Consider the following 20,963-nt stretch of genomic DNA (forward strand, 5'->3'; position numbering starts at 1 on the left):
TTATTTTATTTATTCTCACCATATGAAAGATACAAGAGATTTATTACATTGAGTACTTTGACGAACAACATAATCCTGCGAACGTGTATTTCGACAGTATTTTCACATACTGGTTATAAAATTGCTTATGGAGGCAGTAAACGTTGCTTGGGTCAACACTAGAATCGACACATGCGCAACTATTGCAGGGCTTACATGTACCCAACTGTTTTCATTGTAAACAGTCCAATAAAGTTTACCATTCATTGATAAAATATATTTGTGAGGGCACACGATTGAGTTCCCAAGTTGTACGTCGTTTGTTGACAGTTATGTTGTCATCTAACCATTCTTTGTTCCGCAAAGATTTCCAGCGATGAAAACAGAACTGATAGCTAGTTCACAACGTCATGTTTCACCTAGATGTATTTTCGAAATGCATGATTGATGTTTGTTATAATAACGATGATACCCGCTGTTTACAATCACTTTTGTTAAATTATGCAGTCAATTATATGTACATCAACTTGCCATATTCATTATCTCTCGTTATTAATTAATTATAATAATAAATTGATGGCAAATCAAAATAATATTCTTTTTATAATAGATTCCTTATTCAAATTTGAAATCAGGTTTCTCATTACAACAAGGTGAAACATCAAGGTATCCCCTGTAATTTTTATCACTAACAAAATGAAGACCTTCTGCTAGACTATATTGCGAAGACAAAAGTCATGTAATTAAATAGAAAATAGTTATATATTATGTAAAATTATACTGTTATAGTATGGTTGTATACTGTCAAAACTTAATTTACATATTAATATACAGGTTGTCCATTTTATTTTCGACAGTATTTTTGTTTCAAACATTTTTTTGTATTTTCCATCTTTTTCGATATATTTACTTAAAATAAAATATGTTACCTTGTATGTAATAATGTATAATATATTACATGTAACTTTATTCAACGTGCATTTAAATTTTATATTTATTGGAAGTTTACATAAAATTAATGTTATTCTCATTTAACGCGGTTTAATTTATTCTAATGTACTCCAATTTATTTGTGACTAATTTTAACCGCAACATGATAGTATGATGTTCTCGGTAATGCTGTGATAACTCATAATTTTAGATAAAGATGCAAAATATTATTCTCGCGAATCTCATGTATCATAAACCAAAATTTAATTATAAACTGCATATATAAACGCGCGTAAATGAAGTAAGATATATAAACAGGAAGGCACTCTTGGTGGCGTTCACTAAAATTTGATTTAGTCCTTACTCTTCAAAGTAAATAGCAGGACCTGTTGCACGCGCCAAATCAAGCTAGCTCGGTTGATGAAAATCACCGGTTGCTCAATTCACTTTCTCAATTTACCTTATTTCTCAGGCGCTTCTTTATTTGCGTACTTTGTCGCCGTATCGATTCTCGTTCCGCGGAACTTTAGTTGCTCGTAACGTGAGATTAAAGCAGAAACTCCGGCTTGAAATACCTTTCGTTATGTGCCATTGAATGCACTTAATTTTCTCTAAGTTGGAAGCAGTTAGGCAAGCTATCGATATTTTTAAGTGATTGGTTTAAGCTTCATCCCCCGATATCGATGCGATTTATGAAGCCGCACGGGAGAAAATGCAGAGCATGTAACTTTCCTTAAGACTATACATGTACTAAGAAAAAAAGTAGCTATTTCGTTTATTACTCACATTAATCAAAAATTTTCTTAAATTCCTGAATATTTTCTTTCGACAAATTTAATTATAAGAATATCTATAGAATATCAATATTTTCTTATTACAAGGGATTCAATGAAATATTTGTCATAATTTTCTAATTTTATCAGTGAATAAAAAGCATTGTTTTCAATAAACAGATAATAGTATTTCAGCAGTCTTTACATAACGAAAGATTGCTAATACTGATAGATCTCATAAAGAGGCATTACATGTAACGTTTTATGAATCAGCATAAAGATATCTCAGAGTTTTATATCTCAAAGTGAAAGGCTTCTAGAAATCTTCATATACATTAACTTGTTAATATTGTATATAAATGATTTATGTTAAAGAAACAGCAAAGGAAAATGTAAACTATGGTACTAGTTTTAAGATCTAATTTCTCAAGTCTTCATTTTTTAATTAATTGCGAAAAATTATTATTATAAAATATGAAATAGTATTATAAAAACTGCTGTATTATCTAATAGAAGCATTTTCTACTTTTACATTTATGTTTTCAAAGTTTAGCTTTTGTTTAAAGAATATTACTCAAAAATAAAGTGGTGCATGTCAATATTGATGATTCTTTAGAAAGTGTGATATGCAGTATTTTTTCAGCTATTTACCAAAATAATTCGGATGTTCTACAAGAATTTTGCTGAAGAAAGATTTATTTTAAGTTTACAAGAAAATCTTGTGTATTGATTATTGATTGAGAACTAAATGTAGATATCACTGGTGCGACAGAAATTGCAGACACAGTTTTGTTTGAGCAGTTGGTCAGACGTCTCTCCGTGATAAAGATTAATTTATACGAGCAATGCTGATTTGATCTTCATATAACGCTCTATATATCGAATCCGTTTTAACTATAACAAAGAATTTTTTGACACAAATTTTTTAAATAGAATTCTTTTTCGAAAAGAACGAGAAATATATGATAACATACAAAAATAGTTATAATACCAAGTGAGAAATGTAAATTGATACAAAACGTTGCGCTGGTGGCGTTCCCATTCGCATTTAACTCTCAGAACGTTGAATGCATACAAAGCGAAATATAGCGACACGAAAATTCCTTTCATTATTACACCACAAAAATCCGACACTTTAAAGCCAGTTACGAAAGCTCTCGTCTCCAAACTCGGTGGTTAAAAAGTGCTCAACTAGTTTAAAATACGTGTTACGAAGTTGTGTTTTGAATTAAAGTTGTTATAAGAAAATTATGACAACAATATGACTTGAATTTAAAGACAAATTAGAAAAGTGGAGGCACGGGAAGTTTTCTTGGATTATTATTGTATAATGGAGATTTGCTATTTAAAACTCTTCACGCAAACAAGAATCGTATTCTCATTACGTGATATATTCATTTCTTTCAATAATTTTTTTCCATTTTTCCATCCAGTATAATTATCCGTACAATTATAACGTACATTTTTATACGTAATATAACCTTTTTTATGCAATTTAACGATTTAATGGAGAATAAAATAAATGACTGTCATTACATACCTTTTTGGTATTTTCACGTTTTGATATAGAGACGTGCGCGAAAGCAATACATGAGTTTGTTGTTTGAAAAACGTAATAATAAATTTAGCATTTTAGCTCAATGTATTAAAAATTTTTGTAATACAGATATAAATTGTAATATATTTTATTGTTTTAACAAAATAAAAATTAAAATATTATATTTTACATTTAAAAGTACATAAGTCATAGCGTGAATACACTATGACATTTATAACGTTGTATTTAAACAGTTACAATGTTCTGTATCACAGAATGCGAAACACAACATTATTATACGTTATTACAAAAAATCTACATTTTCACAATTTTTTAATATTGTGCGTTGGCTTTCTCGTATATTTTAGTGGTGCACATATGACTACTATAGAAAAGTAAAAGCGGCTTATTACTCAGAGGTAACATTATGCAGTGACGGATTATATTTAGTATGACAAGCATTTTATAAAAATAAGTAGTACTTTTTTATACAAAGCGCATGATAAAGCTGGTTCTATGGAACGCTTACGTTTATATGCTTCTTTCGTTTTTACTTTCCGCTGGCTTCGCACATAGAGTACCCTAGAAACGGGGATAGTTGATAAACTCCGTTCTCAGATATTCCATAAGGTTTTTCCCCGGCTATAGAGTTTTTACCTTCATTTACCCTTACCACGCGACAACAGATACCAGAATGGCAGTGGAAATCGCCAAAGCCTACCTCATCACCGAGCTAAGTGACTTTTGTCGTGTCACCGAGCACTTGGCTCAGTCAGGAGAACCATGGGGTGAATCCGAGAGGGTCGAAGAGGATAAAAAGAAGCAAGCGAGGTGGTTTATCAGAGGAAGAGGGACACCCCACCAGGCCCCACGGGACAAAAGTTTTAAACGTACGCGCGGGGGAGAAGATTAACGCTTGCAGTTTAATGTCCTAGTTTAATGATACGTCACGTGCCCGTTGATGACGTCCATTTAAATAACAGGACTATTATGATATCCGGCGACGGACGCAGCTGGAATTATTTGCGGTCATGACTGTCCGCTTTAATCTACTTTTTACAATTGTTCCGGCGCATTAATGCCATTTCTTCTGCGGAGAAGTTCTCTAGTTGAGCGGAGTATCCACGTTCATTTTTGTCCCACCGGAGATTAAAATTTCGATGAGGGATATGGAGGTATGGTGGGCTGCTAATTAACTGAAGAATTCTTCTTTTATTGAGCGGCAGATTTACGGCAATCTAATTATTACATGAGTGATATTTCCGACAGTTTTGAAATTAAAATTGAATATCAGTTATGCTAGATTTCAAAATTGATTTGTTTTTGAGTAACATGTTAATATTAGTAACATATAATATATTACTTAAGTAAGCAAAAGTTATTATTTTTAAAGCGCAATATATTAAGAATTTTTTAATTAAAAAGATGTGGACATTTTTCATGTTAAAATTAAATTTTTTATTTATAAAAAGTTGATAATTAATATGACAGAAATTTGCAGATGTTATTAAATTAATTTCTATATTTTATTTCTTTTATAACATAACTTTATACTGTTTTTAGAACGTGTAGTATAAATTAAAGAATAGTTGCTCAACAATTTTTAATCAGAGACCATTACATTTACGTCGACTTCGCTTCGGTTGTACTCAATCAGATTGAGCTGGAAGACGCATTTAAGCCATCCATCCCTCTTGTCCTGTTATCTTGTCTGTATTGTCGGTACTGGAGATAATCATTCTCGAGGGTCGTAGTCGCGCTTTTTAATCTGGCTTCGGTCTTTCTGCTTTAGCAAATAAGAGGAAAACGGAGTTCCCGAAGAAAGAAGCAACGTAGCCGAGAGCGGGAAAACCAGGCTGCAATTGAGCAATCTCGTGATTGAAAATACTCGGTGGGAGGCTGTGCGTAACGTTGTGTCCACGTCAATAACGTTTATCCTCATTCGGGATCAATCCCACGAGGAACGCTCTTTCGTCGCAGCTTTTTTTCTGATTTAAGACTACCATATCTTTCGCCGGATTTGCCTTACTCTGTGAAAGCCTTATTGCGAAGCTGTTGCTCTTTAGCACGGCCTCATATCAGACTTAAGTCGACTTTAGATTGCGCAAGCAGGTTCGCTCTATGAGCTGCCATCGCGCGAAATTTCCGTAATAACTGTATTCCACGATGGAGATACCGCAAAACTTTCGCGTATTATCGGTGATATATTTCACGCTTCATAGAATTTAATTTAAAGTATCTTACATTATTATTCGTGCTGTCTCTCTCTCTCTCTCTCTTTCTCTTTCTCTCTCTCTCTCTGTCTCGCGCGCGCGCGCTTTTACTCTTATAATAATATTAGTTTTTATTATTAAAATTATTCTTTTAATGATAAATTTTAGGCAAATCTTTGGAATAACATGAATTGGTGACGTAAAAAATTATAAACTTTAAACATTTATTATATTAATTTATTGAAGGAAATCACTCCTTTCTTTTATTAGGATATTTCAACCTTTTAAATTAAAGATCTGTTAACTAGATAACAATTAAATGAACAATTATTACAGATACAAAATATTTATTTATTAAAATATAAAAAGTATCATATAAAAAGTCATCTATTATGTAAATTAATTAATTGATTGAATTTTCGAAGCAAAATGTATATAATTATTTCTCTTTCTCGAAGTTGAAGATAATATATTGGATCAAGAATCTGAAGTAAAATGCTTTTAGCTGATGTCGATCGGCTGATATGACTATTTGGAGCACTCGCTGGTATAATGTATGGTTTGAACCGGAAACAGCAATCCATCAATACAGCAGAGGGCGACCGAGCTTTCGTCGCTAATCACTAATTAATTAGTTGTGTTATCGGTAATGGGTATGGCTGTCATTCGGAAGTTTGCATGAATATTTCTCGTTTATCAGAGAAAAGTTATCGACCTACATCAAAGTTATTTGTTACACATGATAACGGATAATGTTTATCAGTATATATTTTTTTATATAGCAGTATTTGCAACAAAATTAATAAATATATCAAAATCTATTTTGTAATACTATAATTTACTGTAATACTATACTATATAATTTATATAATATAATTAGAAATGTATTTTTTGCAAAAAAGTCGAAATTTAAGAAATTCAAAAATTTCAAAATGCTATCTCTCTTTTTTCTCTTTTTCTCCAATTTTAATACATAGTGAGAGAGTGCATGTACACATAAATTACCACTATATTTGTAAATTTAACAATCGGATATAATAACGGGTAACGACGATGTAATTGTTTACATGATAGTATTGTGTCATATTGCTGCATTAATTATCTGCATTGTTGTGCAGCACACATGTTTAAAAAATTCTAATATCGGTTGAGACGCATCGATAAACTGCGTTATAATGGCCGCTCGTCGCAGGTCCAAAATAGTAATCCATCAATACATCCGGAACGATAGAACTAGCATCCATCGTTAATCTCTAATTAGTCAATTAGCTCACGCAATTTTGCTAATAACGAGCACACATCGTCATCGAGTTGCCGAATAGCGTAGCACACCTGCTACATAACATCCACAACGACATATCCGGCAAACTATAATGCTCAGTCTGTGGTATTCCTGTTATAGTTGCATTTATAATTGGCATTATATCGACGAACTTTAGTTATCCTCAGTTCACGCACGATTTTATCATTATCTACATCTTCAAAGTGATACTTAATTGAAAATGATACTGCGTTAAAGTAATTTATGGCTTATAATTGCTACACGTATAATCTTAAATAACAATTATATAATAATTAAATTTGTTCGTAAATTATTGCTCCTGCGTAATTACCGAGCATGAATTAGCAAGTATAAATTGTGACATCGAGATATATGTTTAATTAGTTATTGCAATTTATAGGAATATGAGAATCGTATATCAATAGAGTTACGTGGTTTAATCGTCATATAAATAACTAATCACAATAATATACAAATTTTAAACATTAGTTTGATTAATAAACAATATGTTTAAAAAAAATTTTTTATAAGAAGCAAAATTTCTGTTACTTTTTGTTACTGCGTGATAAAATTATTAATATGTTTACAAATATTTATGTATGATATATTTATATATAAACAGACTGGACAATAGAACATTTTCTCAAAATTACTGATAATTACATTGTTATTAAAGTCGCATTACATTGATTTGATATACTCCGTCAATCTTTTCGAAAATACGAATATTTCTCTATATATGTATATATTCATTTTTATACGGCATTACATTCGTGCCTCTCGATGAGATTTCGCATCGCATTTCGATATAGAAAATGGAACAAGTTTGAAGAGTAAAAAGCATGCCGCGAGCTGCGAACCGCAAGGGAACATTTCCGCCGGGTGGGAAAACGCAACCTGCCTTTGGCAATTCATGGCGGTAATAACATTCTTGTAACTTTTCATCTTCACACTCTGCATCCCTCCCCGTACCTATACCGACCGTATTTCTATCGGGTGAAGTATCTTTTCCGGCGCGCATTGGAATTCTCGCGGACATTCACTGTTATAACTTTTACAATCGCAAATATACGATATTTCTACATGACGTTCAAACGTAAATGTGAGTTGCATAACGAATATTTGTATTTAATTTGTATTAAATGGCATACTGATGGAAAAGATTCGATCGCGAGAATATTTGTAATCGGGTCAGAGACGCATTTACTAAATGGGGCGCGATGAGCGCAATTTTGCTCAGTGAGGAAAAATGAACGCGCTATTACGGCACACAAAAACAAAATAATATAACACGCGTAATATTCCAAATAAATGTAATGTTATGTAATTGTAATTTTATCATCGTTCTGACAAATATCGCGCTTTTCATAGTTTATTGTGTGCTCTTATTGACTCTTATAGCATGAATTACATTAGCCAACGTGAAGACGGTTCTGGGTAATTAATTTTCTTATTGTTAACAAAATTAAGATAAATCTCATTATATTATTATGTATGCATTATGAAGGTCTAAATTTTAATTCTTAAATATGCAACTCTGAACACATTTAAGGGAAAATTGCTAAATGTCTACTGGTCATCCAAATTTTACCTCATAAATAGATAATAAATATTATGCAATATTTATTAATATTTTATTATAAAAACATATGCTTTTTTATAAAATAAATAATTTTAAATTGCACAAAATTTCTTATTGTATGTATTATATTTAGCTATGCATTATATCAGGAATTATGGGATTTGAATAGATTTTTTGCCTGGTCTCGTACATTATACGGATAAAAGTGCATCTCCCTCACAAAAATTCGATGAATTCATTGATCCCGGTAAGATCGAGTCGAATGCTTATTGAACCGTCGTACTTTTCGCAAACGACTTTCAGAAAATTTCTCGTCGACTTTCAAGAAGCTCATGGGTCAGTCGCGTTCTCGCGTCGAATAAAACGCTGTTACCCTCGAGAGATTTGTTGTCGAGATCCAACTGGGACGATAACTTATCTGGACTTGCTGGACTTTAGGGCACTCCGCGGAAAGTTCTCCTGAATAGCGCCAGACTCACGAGTTCTTGTGTTTGAGTTTCATTGTTTCTGCACTCAATTCCGTTAAAATCGGTGTTGAGAGAATATTATTTGGACATGATCATATCTGTGTCCAAATAATAAAAGACATATGTCCATAATATGTAGATACATTAGAATTTTTCCACTATTTGTAGATGGAGGTTATTAATATTTTCATGTTACTTAAATTTTGGATAGTATTTTTTTAGCAAAAGTTAAAAATAAAAACAATAAAGTTTTGCAAACTTAAATATGTAACTAGAGAGTCTTCTAGATCAGACAATATAATACTAATATTGTTTTATATTTTGTAATAATTGATGCTGCAAAAACATTAATTATTATATATAAATGTTGAAGAAATTAAATCCCATAAATAGTAAACTACATTTTTCTTTCCTTTTCCCTTAATATGTACAAAATATCAATTTTACAAATGAATATATGTATACGAAGATTTCTAGAAGCCTTTCACTTCGACGTAAAATTTTTTGCCAATAGTTATACAAATATCTTATGTTGTTTTGCGATATGCAACAGCGTGATTATATATAAAGGTTGAATTAGATTAGATTTGTTTTTAATAAATTTTATATATTATAAAATAAAGTCATGTATGAATTAAGAGTTTTTTATTCCTTTAATTATCTAAGTAGATCATGTTGTTATCAGTAATATAGTACAATGTTTAGTTTCCGTGGAATACAGAAATGCCGCTTTAAAAGATCTATGCTAATATTGGTAACTTTTCTCTATGTGAGCTAACGTTATAGAAATTGTGTGTTAAGTTCATTACATCAAGTAATGTATATTTTGTTAATGTTATATATTATATTATTAATAAATAGTTATGAATCTTTTCTGATCAAACATATTTTTATAAATGGTGTATGTACAACTTTTTTCTTTTATTTCTATATATTATTCCTTTTATTTTAACACTTTTTATTTAAATAATACGTAAATAACAATTACAAAATGTTAAATTTAATTTTTCAAATATTTTCTATAATCTATCTATATAAATAAAAATGTAAATGTTTACTCCTCATCTAAGATATCCGTAAGTTTTTCACCGATTGCTTTGAAATTTTGACACAACGTTGCATTCGTAACCGAGAGTTCTTATGGGGTCTGATTTTGGAAATACCGTGTGTTTTAAAAATGATGGCCATAATTTAAGTGTAAAAAATAGTTTTTTATTAATATTATTGAAATTTTGACACATTGAGACGGGGAGAGACGGGGAGAGACCGGGAGAGACGGGGAGAGACCGTGAGAGACAGGGAGAGACCGGGAGAGACTGGGAAAGACCGAAAGAGACTGGAAGAGACCGGGAGAGACAGGGAGAGAGACGGGGAGAGACCAGGAGAGACGGGGAGAGACCGGGAGAGACGGGGACAGACGGGGAGAGACGGGGAGAGACCGGGAGAGACGAGTAGAGACGGGAAGAGACGGGGAGAGACGGGTAGAGACGGAGAGACGGGGAGAGACCGGGAGAGACGGAAAGAGACCGGGAGAGACGAGTAGAGACGGGGAGAGACCGGGAGAGACGGAAAGAGATCGGGAGAGACGAGTAGAGACGGGGAGAGACGGATAGAGACGGAGAGAGCCCGGGAGAGACGGGGAGAGACCGGGAGAGTCGGGGAGAGACCGGGAGAGACGGAAAGAGACCGGGAGAGACGAGTAGAGACGGGGAGAGCCCGGGAGAGACGAAGAATGTTTCTATTGTGTTTAAATTAAGGTAATAAGAAAAATAAAAATGGCTGTTATTTTATTGAAAAAAAGGAACTTATTTAAAACAGTCTTTTGAATGGATTTCTAAATCCATGGCAGCTTTTAGAAAAAAAAGTTAGAAGTACGTGAATAAATGAATATTAGATTTATTAAAGATAGATAAATGCTTATTCAAAAATAAAATAAAAAGAGCAACAGTAAAGCAAGGCTCTTGAAAGTTAAACAACGAAAGCAAAGAAAATTTAAAAAAAACGTAGCGTAAGAATAGAGTGCCACAGCAACGCGTGGCAGGGCATAGCTAGTATTTAATAAATAATTTGAAAGTATTAATTGCCATCTACACGTATATGTGTAAATAACAAATTTAAATTTTGTACGACATAAACATGCAATACATATTGTTTGCAGTTGTAATATACTATAATGGCAACCGTTGCTTATTATATGTATTGTTTTGAAATAAATATATGTAAATAAATAAATTACAATAATTATATATATATATTAGAAATATGTGATGCTCTTGCGAAGCATGGCTGTCCTGAAGTACGTCATTCGTGGAGAGCTGCGCGAACTTTGGGATATGATGTTGAGTTAGGCCGTGTAAATAGTAGGAACCAAGTGTGCTGGAGAGATCCCTCGAAAGAACAATACCTCTTTGCCGGTTTGTAAACGGGACTGTTTCGCCCTGGCAAACAAGTGATGGTTGCTTAGCTATGCAATAATGATACTATCCTACCGCTTGCATTGTTATTTTGGATGAGAACTAGGCGCACACTTCGCTCACAGACCTGCTTATATCTACCAGTTATTTACGCTTTAAAAATGTTTCTACACTGAATAATTCTCGATTGATAATAATTCTCGATTGTAATAATTTTAACTATACATCTATTAACATATCACTATAGCATTACAATTACTGTTCTGTACACATTATTTCTCTTTATTTATATACTTTTTCAAGTGCTTTTCTATTTCATTTCTTTTTTAAATTTTATTATTTTGATTAATGCCGTTATAAAATTGACTATTGCCACTATTACTCTTCGTTACTTTGAACAGTTAGTCACAAAAGTCATTGCCACACAAAGGAATAGCGAATCGCTCCATCAACTAAAGTATGATGTAAAATTTCTCGTTGTAGAATTACAATGCTTTATTTTACTTTTCGACGAACAAATTTTGTTTCCGAAACTCGTTTCAAAAGCTTGTGGCGTTAGAATATAATGGCCATTTCTACAGAAACTTTTAGAAGGCTTCTTTCTCAACGAAAATATTGTATAGTTAATTATATAAATTTATTGTACTCCTATTTATTGCATTTATCGGCTCGACAACAATTCCTTCATAGTAATTATCAATTTCTCTTTATAACATAATTTCAGAATGAAATACATAATATATATATTGTGAAAGAACGCAATATCAATCGCAACGAATTTTTAATTGCTATATTGAATAATGCTTTGTTGCAATGCATGTTTCGCATCCCTTTGGTTGCTGATATCGCTCATCGATCTGTTATTATTTACCTGTCAAATGACGCAATGACGTTGTAAAATATGTAGAAATATTCACCCTGCAAATTCCGACCAACAATCTCGAAATTTATATATTTCTCGAATATTATCGATCATTAAATAAAAGGGTCACAAATGAATTATGAATACAGTAATAATTTACCTATACATATACTTATGTCAATAATGACTTTAGATATGTAAACAATTTAAAATTTCCGGCGGATAAAGGTTTTTTCGTTCTTTATTGTATTTCAATGTACAATATCGGAAATAATATGCACGATATGTTTTAAAAAGAAGCTATCGCTTTTACTTCAATATCAATTTTTAATAGTATTGCCTAAAGTTATATCTTCATAAATATCAGTATTCTATTATAGATGCGTTTTTTTAGTCTTACAAGTACAATAGATAATTATTTACATTATGTAGTTTATTTCAAATAACAATGCATATTTTGTTTTGCTCTTACAATTAATCTTTCTCAAGAAATTATTTCTAGAAATAATTATCACGCTTTACATTCTGCATAATTCTGTAATTCTAATTACTTTGGAATATAAAAAATGTATTTTTATTACACGGAGAGAATTTTCTACCGAAAATTGGCATAGTTACATACTAGCGAGGTAACAGACCGTCATTGTTGCAAAAATCAGTATGTTTACAACAAAAACTGACTGTGTATATATTATATTACGGATTGAAACTATATCAACTTTTAATAACTAATATTCCAATTTTGTCGTGTTTTAGAAAATAGATTTGACAAAAATATTAAATGGTAGATTTCTTTCTAATTTTAGATTAATTCTATACCAAAAATTTCAATTGACAATTGAAATATAAAAAAATCATAGAACTTATACTAATGGAAGCGGAATAGCGTATATCGTCCGTATGCCGAAACTGTGTCCAACATCTGTGCGACAAGGATAGATAGAACATGACTTGACATGAAATGAGACAGAAATGAGACTAGTTTTTTGTCTCATTTTACAACTTTTCCTCATAATGCGCATGAGCGGCCGTATTTGTAAGTATGAGACAGAACTAGTTTTCTGTCTCACTTGGACACATTTGTACGGGTACTTTTCCCCTTCCATTAGTATAAGTTCTATGGAAAAAACAATACCGAAAACTTTAAAACTTAGTCTGTTACCATGCCAATTAATGTAAACAATCGTTATTTTATTCAAAAAACATGGATATAAGAAGTATGTATATGTTTAAAAATGTTTTTAAAAATAAATATTTTAAATATAGTTTTTTTAAAATCATAGTTGTTTTATTATTTTATGATTTTTGAGTAATACTATTTAGATTTAGAAGAGAGAAAAAAGAGGAATAAGCGAAATGGCAACGCGACGGGAGAAAGAGACATTACTGAAAAAGACATTACTAATTTTTGGTATGGTGATTTTTAGAAATCGGTTGAATGTATAATTGTTCCCTAGGTGCTATTTACCATACTAAAAAATTATTAAAATTCTATTCTAAAAAGTAGTAAAACATTTTCTCCGTGTATCGATACTTTTCACATTACGCGATGCAACCGAATGGAACTGTACAACAGCATTAATCGACATATTTATCAGTCAAATATGCAGTACGTATGCATTGCGCGATAACCCCGGACAATGTTTTAAAGTTTTACATCGAGGTCGCTCGGATTACGGAAGTCTAATTTGAAAGACGCGCAACGAGTGTCACTTAGGCGATCGTGAAGATAATAATGTCGTAATTTATGACAACGACTTGTGCAACGTACGTGCACTGAATATTACCGCGCGCTGCTTTCAGCGGTTTGACGCGCATATTGTCGGGCACTTACTTATACAATAAACGTCAAATATTTCTTGTGCCGTTGCACCCACGAATGCACCGTGCTCGACGGCAGTGCCTTCGCAAAGCAGCCGCGTCGTTCTGCAAGTCACTGCAGCGGAGCGTTCCACGTCTTATCTAATCTCCAAGAACGCCGGTCGGTGTCTGCTTCATCGCCACGGCCTGGTAGTGAGAAAATATTGACGAACATTCTTTCGCTTTTAGCCCACGCTGTTTAGACACGTTTAGGGCCGATCTATCCGGTCTCGCTTCAGCAATTTACGTATGTGGAGATGTGTTAATTGGGTCGAATTCTCGTGTCTCCTAATTTGTTTTATTTTCCAATTGGCAAACTGATATGGCTCTTCATGTCCCGCTTTAGAAATTCTTCTTTATTTTTAACTTTGGTGAATGTTTAAGATAAATAAAATTTATCTGCACAAGTTTTATCAATAACATATTTAATAATCACGATATTGAATGGACGACTTCGACGACGTTTAATTAATTAAAATAGGAGAGTAATAATTTAATTTGTGGACATTGTTTACAGATGACGATTGACATGGCGACGTCGTAAAATCGACGCGGCTCCACATTCTTCATGGCGATATCACAAGTGATATCGCAAGAGAAATGATCGTTGTGGGACTCCGCGACAAACGTGCTCCTTAACGCGATTTGTCTGTCCAATACGTCGCCAAACATCGTCATGGCGCGTCTGGATCGCGCATGAAAGATCGCACGCCACTTCAGAGACCACTTCGTCGACGATCCGAGATAAGCTGGTGGCCCGACGTCTGATAGTATCTGGTAGTCTGATACTATCTAACACAGGTGGATTCGGGTGCATCGTAATAAAAAAGAAAGAGAAAAAGACGCGAGCAGCATAAGCGGGAGAATTGCGCGAATGCCAAGTTCATCGCCGACGTGGCAGAAAAATACACGAGTGTCGTAAAAAAGGCATACGAGGGATGCGTCCCACAGACGAAGGGTGGGGTCTTTGGGTTCCGATAAGGCTTATCCGGAGATACGATGGTTGGCAACTGCGCTCGTCGAGTCGTCAGTCGTAGTACTCAGGTACCGTCGACGAGATCGTCGCGCCGCTCAGGTCACAGTGATCTCGCGTTTCGCGCATCATTCTGCAGTTCCGAGGAGATATCTTGAAAGTGTCACTTCCAGACCAGGTGTCCAGTGGTACCGCGTGAGTCTAAGAGGTACGGAAAGTCAATTTCGATGGGGAAAAAGCCAAGGGGAAAGCACGCAATAAAGACACGACGACGTACAAGAACGATAACGGGCAATCACGGCCCGCGAGAGCGATTAATCGCCGTTTCCAGGGTGCCTCGAGTTTTTAATTTGACGCTTTAACGCGTTAAGTGGGCGGCGACAAAGAGCCGTACACTGAGGATGTGAGAGAGGAGAAGCGCGAGGGGGGGAAAGGTGAGGCCGAAAGTTGAATAGAGAGCTGGAGGGACAAAAATGTGTACAGGACAAAAGGCTTAGGTGTAGCATATCAAGATACGGTCTCTCTCTTTCTCTCTCTCTCTCTCTCTCTCTCTTTCTGTCCTCCTTTCTCCTCCCTTTCCACCTTTTTTCCACCTCTCCTCTCTTCACTTTTTCGCTGTCGCTTACGGCATAAGCCACGAACGGTGCTCCCATTCTTCTCTCTTTTTCCTATCTTTCCCACCCACCGCATCATGCGCTTTGTACAGCTTCCGCCTCGTGTGTTAAATTATGTGCGATCTCTTTGACATTCGATAACCGCTGTAGTTCCGGTAATTATATCCCCTGGCCCTCGCCACGAATTCACTCCTTCACTTCGTGCTTGCCTTCTCCCTTCAAAATAGCGTATTCCTGCTCCCTCATCTTTTTGCCCTCGACTTCAAATGTAATCTGCAAGAAGGTGAAATCTCTTCACCGTGAGTTCTTATACCCGTCGCGTCGGCTCGACTTTTTTTCGCGTAGTGGCAGGTTTGCAAGTACGTATCTATTTAATTCTCCCTTGGTTTTACAAGAACAGATCTAGTAAAATCGATGAACCTGTATTTTGAATTATATTAATTTCGAATCTTTTTTAAGTTTGCCTTTTTTTATATAACCAGTAAAATCGGTAAACTCGAGACACTCTGGAAACAGCGATTAAATCCTTTTTAGATCGCACAATTAATGATTAATGCCGTATAAACGCTCTCACTAAATCGTCGTAAAAATTTAAAGCTTAAAGAGATTAATAAATCAAGAAAGTTGCGAATTTATGTTATTCAAGTAATAAATATTCTATTTTATCTGTGCTCGACTTTTCGCTAATTCAGAGCTCAATTTTGATTAAATTTTAATTAGATAAAAACAACAAATCGAATTATGACGATTAAGACTCGGCTCTCTCGCAATGCAATATTATTTATGTCGTATTAACATCATAAATGAGAAATATTACGTAAAATAATGATTTATTTCTCAGCTGTCAAAAATCTGTCACGGCAGTTTTGATACCTAAGAGATGTTCTATTATTTTAATTATTTTATTTTACAGATTATATTTACAGATGCTTTACTTTGTATATATTACAGGTTTCAAAATCACGCAATTATTATATTTTAATGCAAAAATTGGAAAAATAAGTTGTAGCTAATAATTTATTGCACGTCCTTTCTCGCCTCTGATGTCCTAACTAAATAATATCGCACCACAAGGGAGTCGATTCTTAAATAAAAAAATTAAGTTGTAAAATTCCTACAAGTTGCAAATAATTATTTGTATGTCAGATTTAGAATTAATAACTAGAATTAAAATTGATGATCTAAAATCTAAATATAAGAGTAAACATGCTTTGTTTAATTGTACTTTAATTATACGAATAATGATGTGTTTTTTTTACATTCGAAAATTTTCTTCTCAATTGCATCAAATTCAAAACATTACATACAAATAGAATAATCAAATTAGTCATAATAATATATAATTCATGCAAAGTATAGATAATGTGTCCTTTGATACATTTGAAAGTTTTAAATTCTATTCATTTTTTCCGCTTCATAACTTTGATTTTGCTAAAGTGAAGATGTTCCAACCATAGAGTTTTGTTTCTACTGCAACGGGAAATCGGCAAATGCTCCTTCGCACCAAGTCGAAAACTAATTCGAATTCTCAGGCGACGGATTCGTATCGTTCCGCTGGAACTCCATCAGTTTCTTCCTATTGCGCGTATCTCTCACATTCTTCGTTCTTTCGCGCCAAGACTTGACCTGCTACGAGGAGCGCGTGAAAACAAAAGGGAGTTTGTGAGCCGGTAATTCGGGACTTTAGAGTTACGCAGATGAGAAAGGCAAAGCGACTACGGAAACGAGAAAGTGAGAAATAGGATGAGTAGGAGGAAGAAAACTGGGTGGTGAACAGCCTCCTCTCCTACCCTCGTTCGCGCACTGCACATGACTCGAGTTTCTAATTAAACTTAAACTTTTAATTGACTCGTTGTAAAGCAGTTTACAACACACGCGCCCGTTTAGCCCGTTTTTCTCCACGGTGTCGTCCCATGTTCTCCGTTCGTCGTCTTAGTACGCTTCCATCGTCTTTACCACGTTTTGCGTTCCGCATTGATAGATCACAGTGTCGAACGGTACAGTTTGCTGTCGATAAGATGCCTAGAATCTTATTAAGAAAAGTAATTAGACATACTATATTCATTGATAAACGACGACTTTATACTGCATTATTTTAAGTGTTATATTATTTTTAATGTTTTTATATTATCTTTATTAGTTTAATTAATTAATTAAACAAATTAATGTTTTAAATTAACTGTTAACTATTATATAAAAGAAATGTTTCTACTTCTCTTTTAGTATGTCTGGAAATATTTTTATTTCCAAATACTTGAATATACTTATATAACTTCTTTTACACATGAAATCGATTAAATTTTGTTAAATTAAAGTAGTAAGTTATTACAGATATTAAAAATTGTTAAAAATTATATAATTAAATGCATTGAGAATTAAAACATTAAGGTGAGAAAATAAATGTAAAAATAGACAAGGTATGCGTGATTTAATTGTATTTTTAATTATTGTAATATATTATTGTATTATAATATATAATATATAGTCAGTTTGAATCAGTGGCACATACTGCGTCAGATCGCATAAATCTTAAATTGGAAACAAATCGCTGATGATATTTAATGACGCATGCTTCGATAATCATACACAATCATTCGTGAATGTACATGAAATCCTTATCAGTCACCGATGCTTGTCCGCAGGGTTTCGTATTCACACCCGCAGCTGGATCGTGTCACAGAGAATCTCAAAAGACGCTCCAATATCCGTCTGGGGTCTAAACTATACGAACGGCAGGTTGGATCGATCGTCTATCAGGCGCCGCTCGAATTGATCAAGACTTGAACGAGACCAGTCTTTTCGGCCGCGTGCTTTCGTGTTGTCGGTGTGTTTAATTCACGTGATGAGTGTGTGCGCCTCGTGCTAAGATTTCGAATCGTTTCTAAGCGCGAACGTGATTTGTGAATCAAGATAGTGTCCCGTGCTGCCGTTCGCAGTTCGTCCGAGACCCTAGAAGCAGCTTGTTCGTGCACGTACGGTAGAGTTTGAGGGTTGACACCTTCAAACCGCAAGCGTACAATAATCCTGTCTTCCTCAAGGATAAACGAAACCGAGCGAAGGAGGCACCGACAACCGGTCGCCAAACGAACTCCCATGAAAATGCTACAGTCACTGAACACTCTGGCGGGTAAAATCTCGCCAGGCTCTCCCACCGACAGCAACGCCAACAAGGTGCACATGCATAACAACAACAATAATAACAACAACGTGGTGCATCACCATCCCTACTCCAAACAGCAGACCCAGCCGTCCCCGTCGCACTCGGCCAACGGCGACCAGAAGGAAAATACGTGAGTTTTTGTTTATTATTTTTATACTGCAAAGTTTAAAAAAATTACAAAAAATATTTTGTCTCGTTTATTTTGATTAAGATGTAATCTTTAGGCCAAGAGGGATTTGAACCGTTAATAGAATTTCATTTCTTTTATCGTATCGATAAATAATACAAAATTGTACAATTACAGTAGTTTAAAATCTTTTTTATTTTCTACCATTTTTGTGGAAATATTTTTAACCGTTGAAATCGTTTAGATATTTACTGTGCAAATAACCGTTTTACAGGAAGTTTTGAAATATTAAGTAATAATCATATTAGATTATTTGCTACTAAGGGAAATTGTTAAATGCAATAACAAAACTCAATGGCGTTCATTTGTGCGCCACTGAATAATTACTGACTAATGCGAAAGTAGGTCATCCGTGTTGTGATTACTCATTTTACACGATAATAGGTTACAGAAATTTTGTGTATTATGCCAGATCGTCAAATCTCGCATCCCATCGGCAATCTATTAAAATGTTTTGTTTATACGGCGCGGCTTACATATATCATACAGAACTCCGTATTACGCCGTACTTCAGAGCTAATTAACATATTCAAGAGGCGGTTGCAACAACATTAACATTAACCATGTATAACTGTAGTTTCTTGCTTTGTGATATAACCAATGATATAACGCAGCATGGAGCGTCGAACCAGCACTGTTATTGTATTCAACAATTATTACTTAACATAGTGCAAATGAGAAAGAGCTTTTAATGAACTTAAGATTATAACGCTGATATAAATTACACTTATCTGGTTATTTATAATATAATTGTCCAATTGACTAAATATTTGAGCAAAAACTTTAGCCTAAATAACTGATACATCCGATTATTTTCTTTATACTTTGAAATATTTTAAAAAGTTCAAAAAAGTTTATGGGAAACATATTTATCAACATTGTAGTTAAAGATTTCATAATTAATTTTACTTAATATCTGCTAAATATAATAATATCTGCTAAATGTCAATATCTGATACAAATTTGTCTGTTTTATTATTATAAGTTGATTATATACTTATATACATTTAACAGCTGATAAAATAGTCGGTAGTAATGATATTAACTGTCTTTATTAGAACAACTCATTTTAGCCACCACGAGTATTTCACTTTTGTTGACTAATTTTTTTTCTGTGTAACTTTGTTTATCAAATTTTATGGCAACAATTAAGTAAAAAAATAATAATTTATTTAAATTTTTTAAGGAGACGTTTTGATTAAGAAATAAGTTTTTTCATAAATATTTGTAATGAACAAAACCGTTACTCACAAAAAATGCGTGTCTACTTTCTATGTTCGGTATTCAAGATTATAGCTTAATCTTTCTTTGACTGTAGGACCTTTTTAATTTCCTTTATCATCTACTTTTTCATGAAGAGAAGCCGGACAAGCATACAGTTTGCTAGTTTTACAATTATAAGCAGTTTTTTGTATTGGACATCGTAGATTCATGTTTTCAGGATTAATATAAATTATTAAAAGAACAATAAAAATAGTTTAAATTAAATAATCTTAATAAATATATTAATGGTAATTTTGAATAATTTAAGGGGATGCTGGACTGCCTCTCAAACTTGATCGAGATCAATAATGTAGAGTCATTCGTGTACATTATTAATGAGATTTCGTATATATTTCTTTTATACCTAGATTTGGGAATTATTTTCCAGAGTTAAAGTACATATTAATATCAATCTGTGAATTGGATTTTATATCGAGAACGAAAAAAATTTTTTTCATATTACTCTACTTATCGACTTCTTCCGATCCGCGCTCACACATACTTGAAATTTTCAGTTACATTATTCTCTTATACCAAAGCTTTTAGTTCATTTCTGAAAGCATATTATTTTTTCCTATAATGACAACGATGCTTAACAGTTATTTTGTATGTATAGAGTTTTTAAAACTTAGTGCTGCAGATAAAAGTCACGAGACGACTGCACAAAAGTATAATTTTCTGATTTTTTTAGTTTTTTACATGAAATTATAGTTGGCCATTATTTGTTATTGTCTATACTTTAATTCTCGAGAAGGATTTTTAATTGTATGAAATCAGTAAAAAAATAGACTTAATTAAAAATAATAACGGTCAATCGGTAAAACAAACGACTCCAGCATCCCCTTAATAATGTAATATTTTTGTGAA

The 20,963-nt window shown here is 33.4% G+C and overlaps 1 protein-coding gene across 12 annotated transcripts in view; it reads left to right on the forward strand.

The window, feature by feature from the left end:
• The window catches only part of LOC105837254 (CUGBP Elav-like family member 2), a 388,597-nt gene that overhangs the window by 44,008 nt on the left and 323,626 nt on the right, over positions 1–20,963 (forward strand). For 11 of the 12 annotated variants that reach the window (XR_004962086.1, XM_036282433.1, XM_036282434.1 and 8 more), the window contains exons 2-3: positions 14,417–15,080; positions 18,129–18,776. Coding sequence is in view for 11 of the 12 variants with exons in the window: in XM_036282433.1 (XP_036138326.1) it covers positions 18,580–18,776 (197 nt within the window). In the remaining variant the exon portion in view is untranslated. The remainder of the gene's footprint in view (positions 1–14,416; positions 15,081–18,128; positions 18,777–20,963) is intronic. The other variant, XM_036282435.1, reaches the window with a different exon arrangement.

This window comes from Monomorium pharaonis, chromosome 2, assembly GCF_013373865.1.
Source record: "Monomorium pharaonis isolate MP-MQ-018 chromosome 2, ASM1337386v2, whole genome shotgun sequence".
NCBI lineage: Eukaryota > Metazoa > Arthropoda > Insecta > Hymenoptera > Formicidae > Monomorium > Monomorium pharaonis.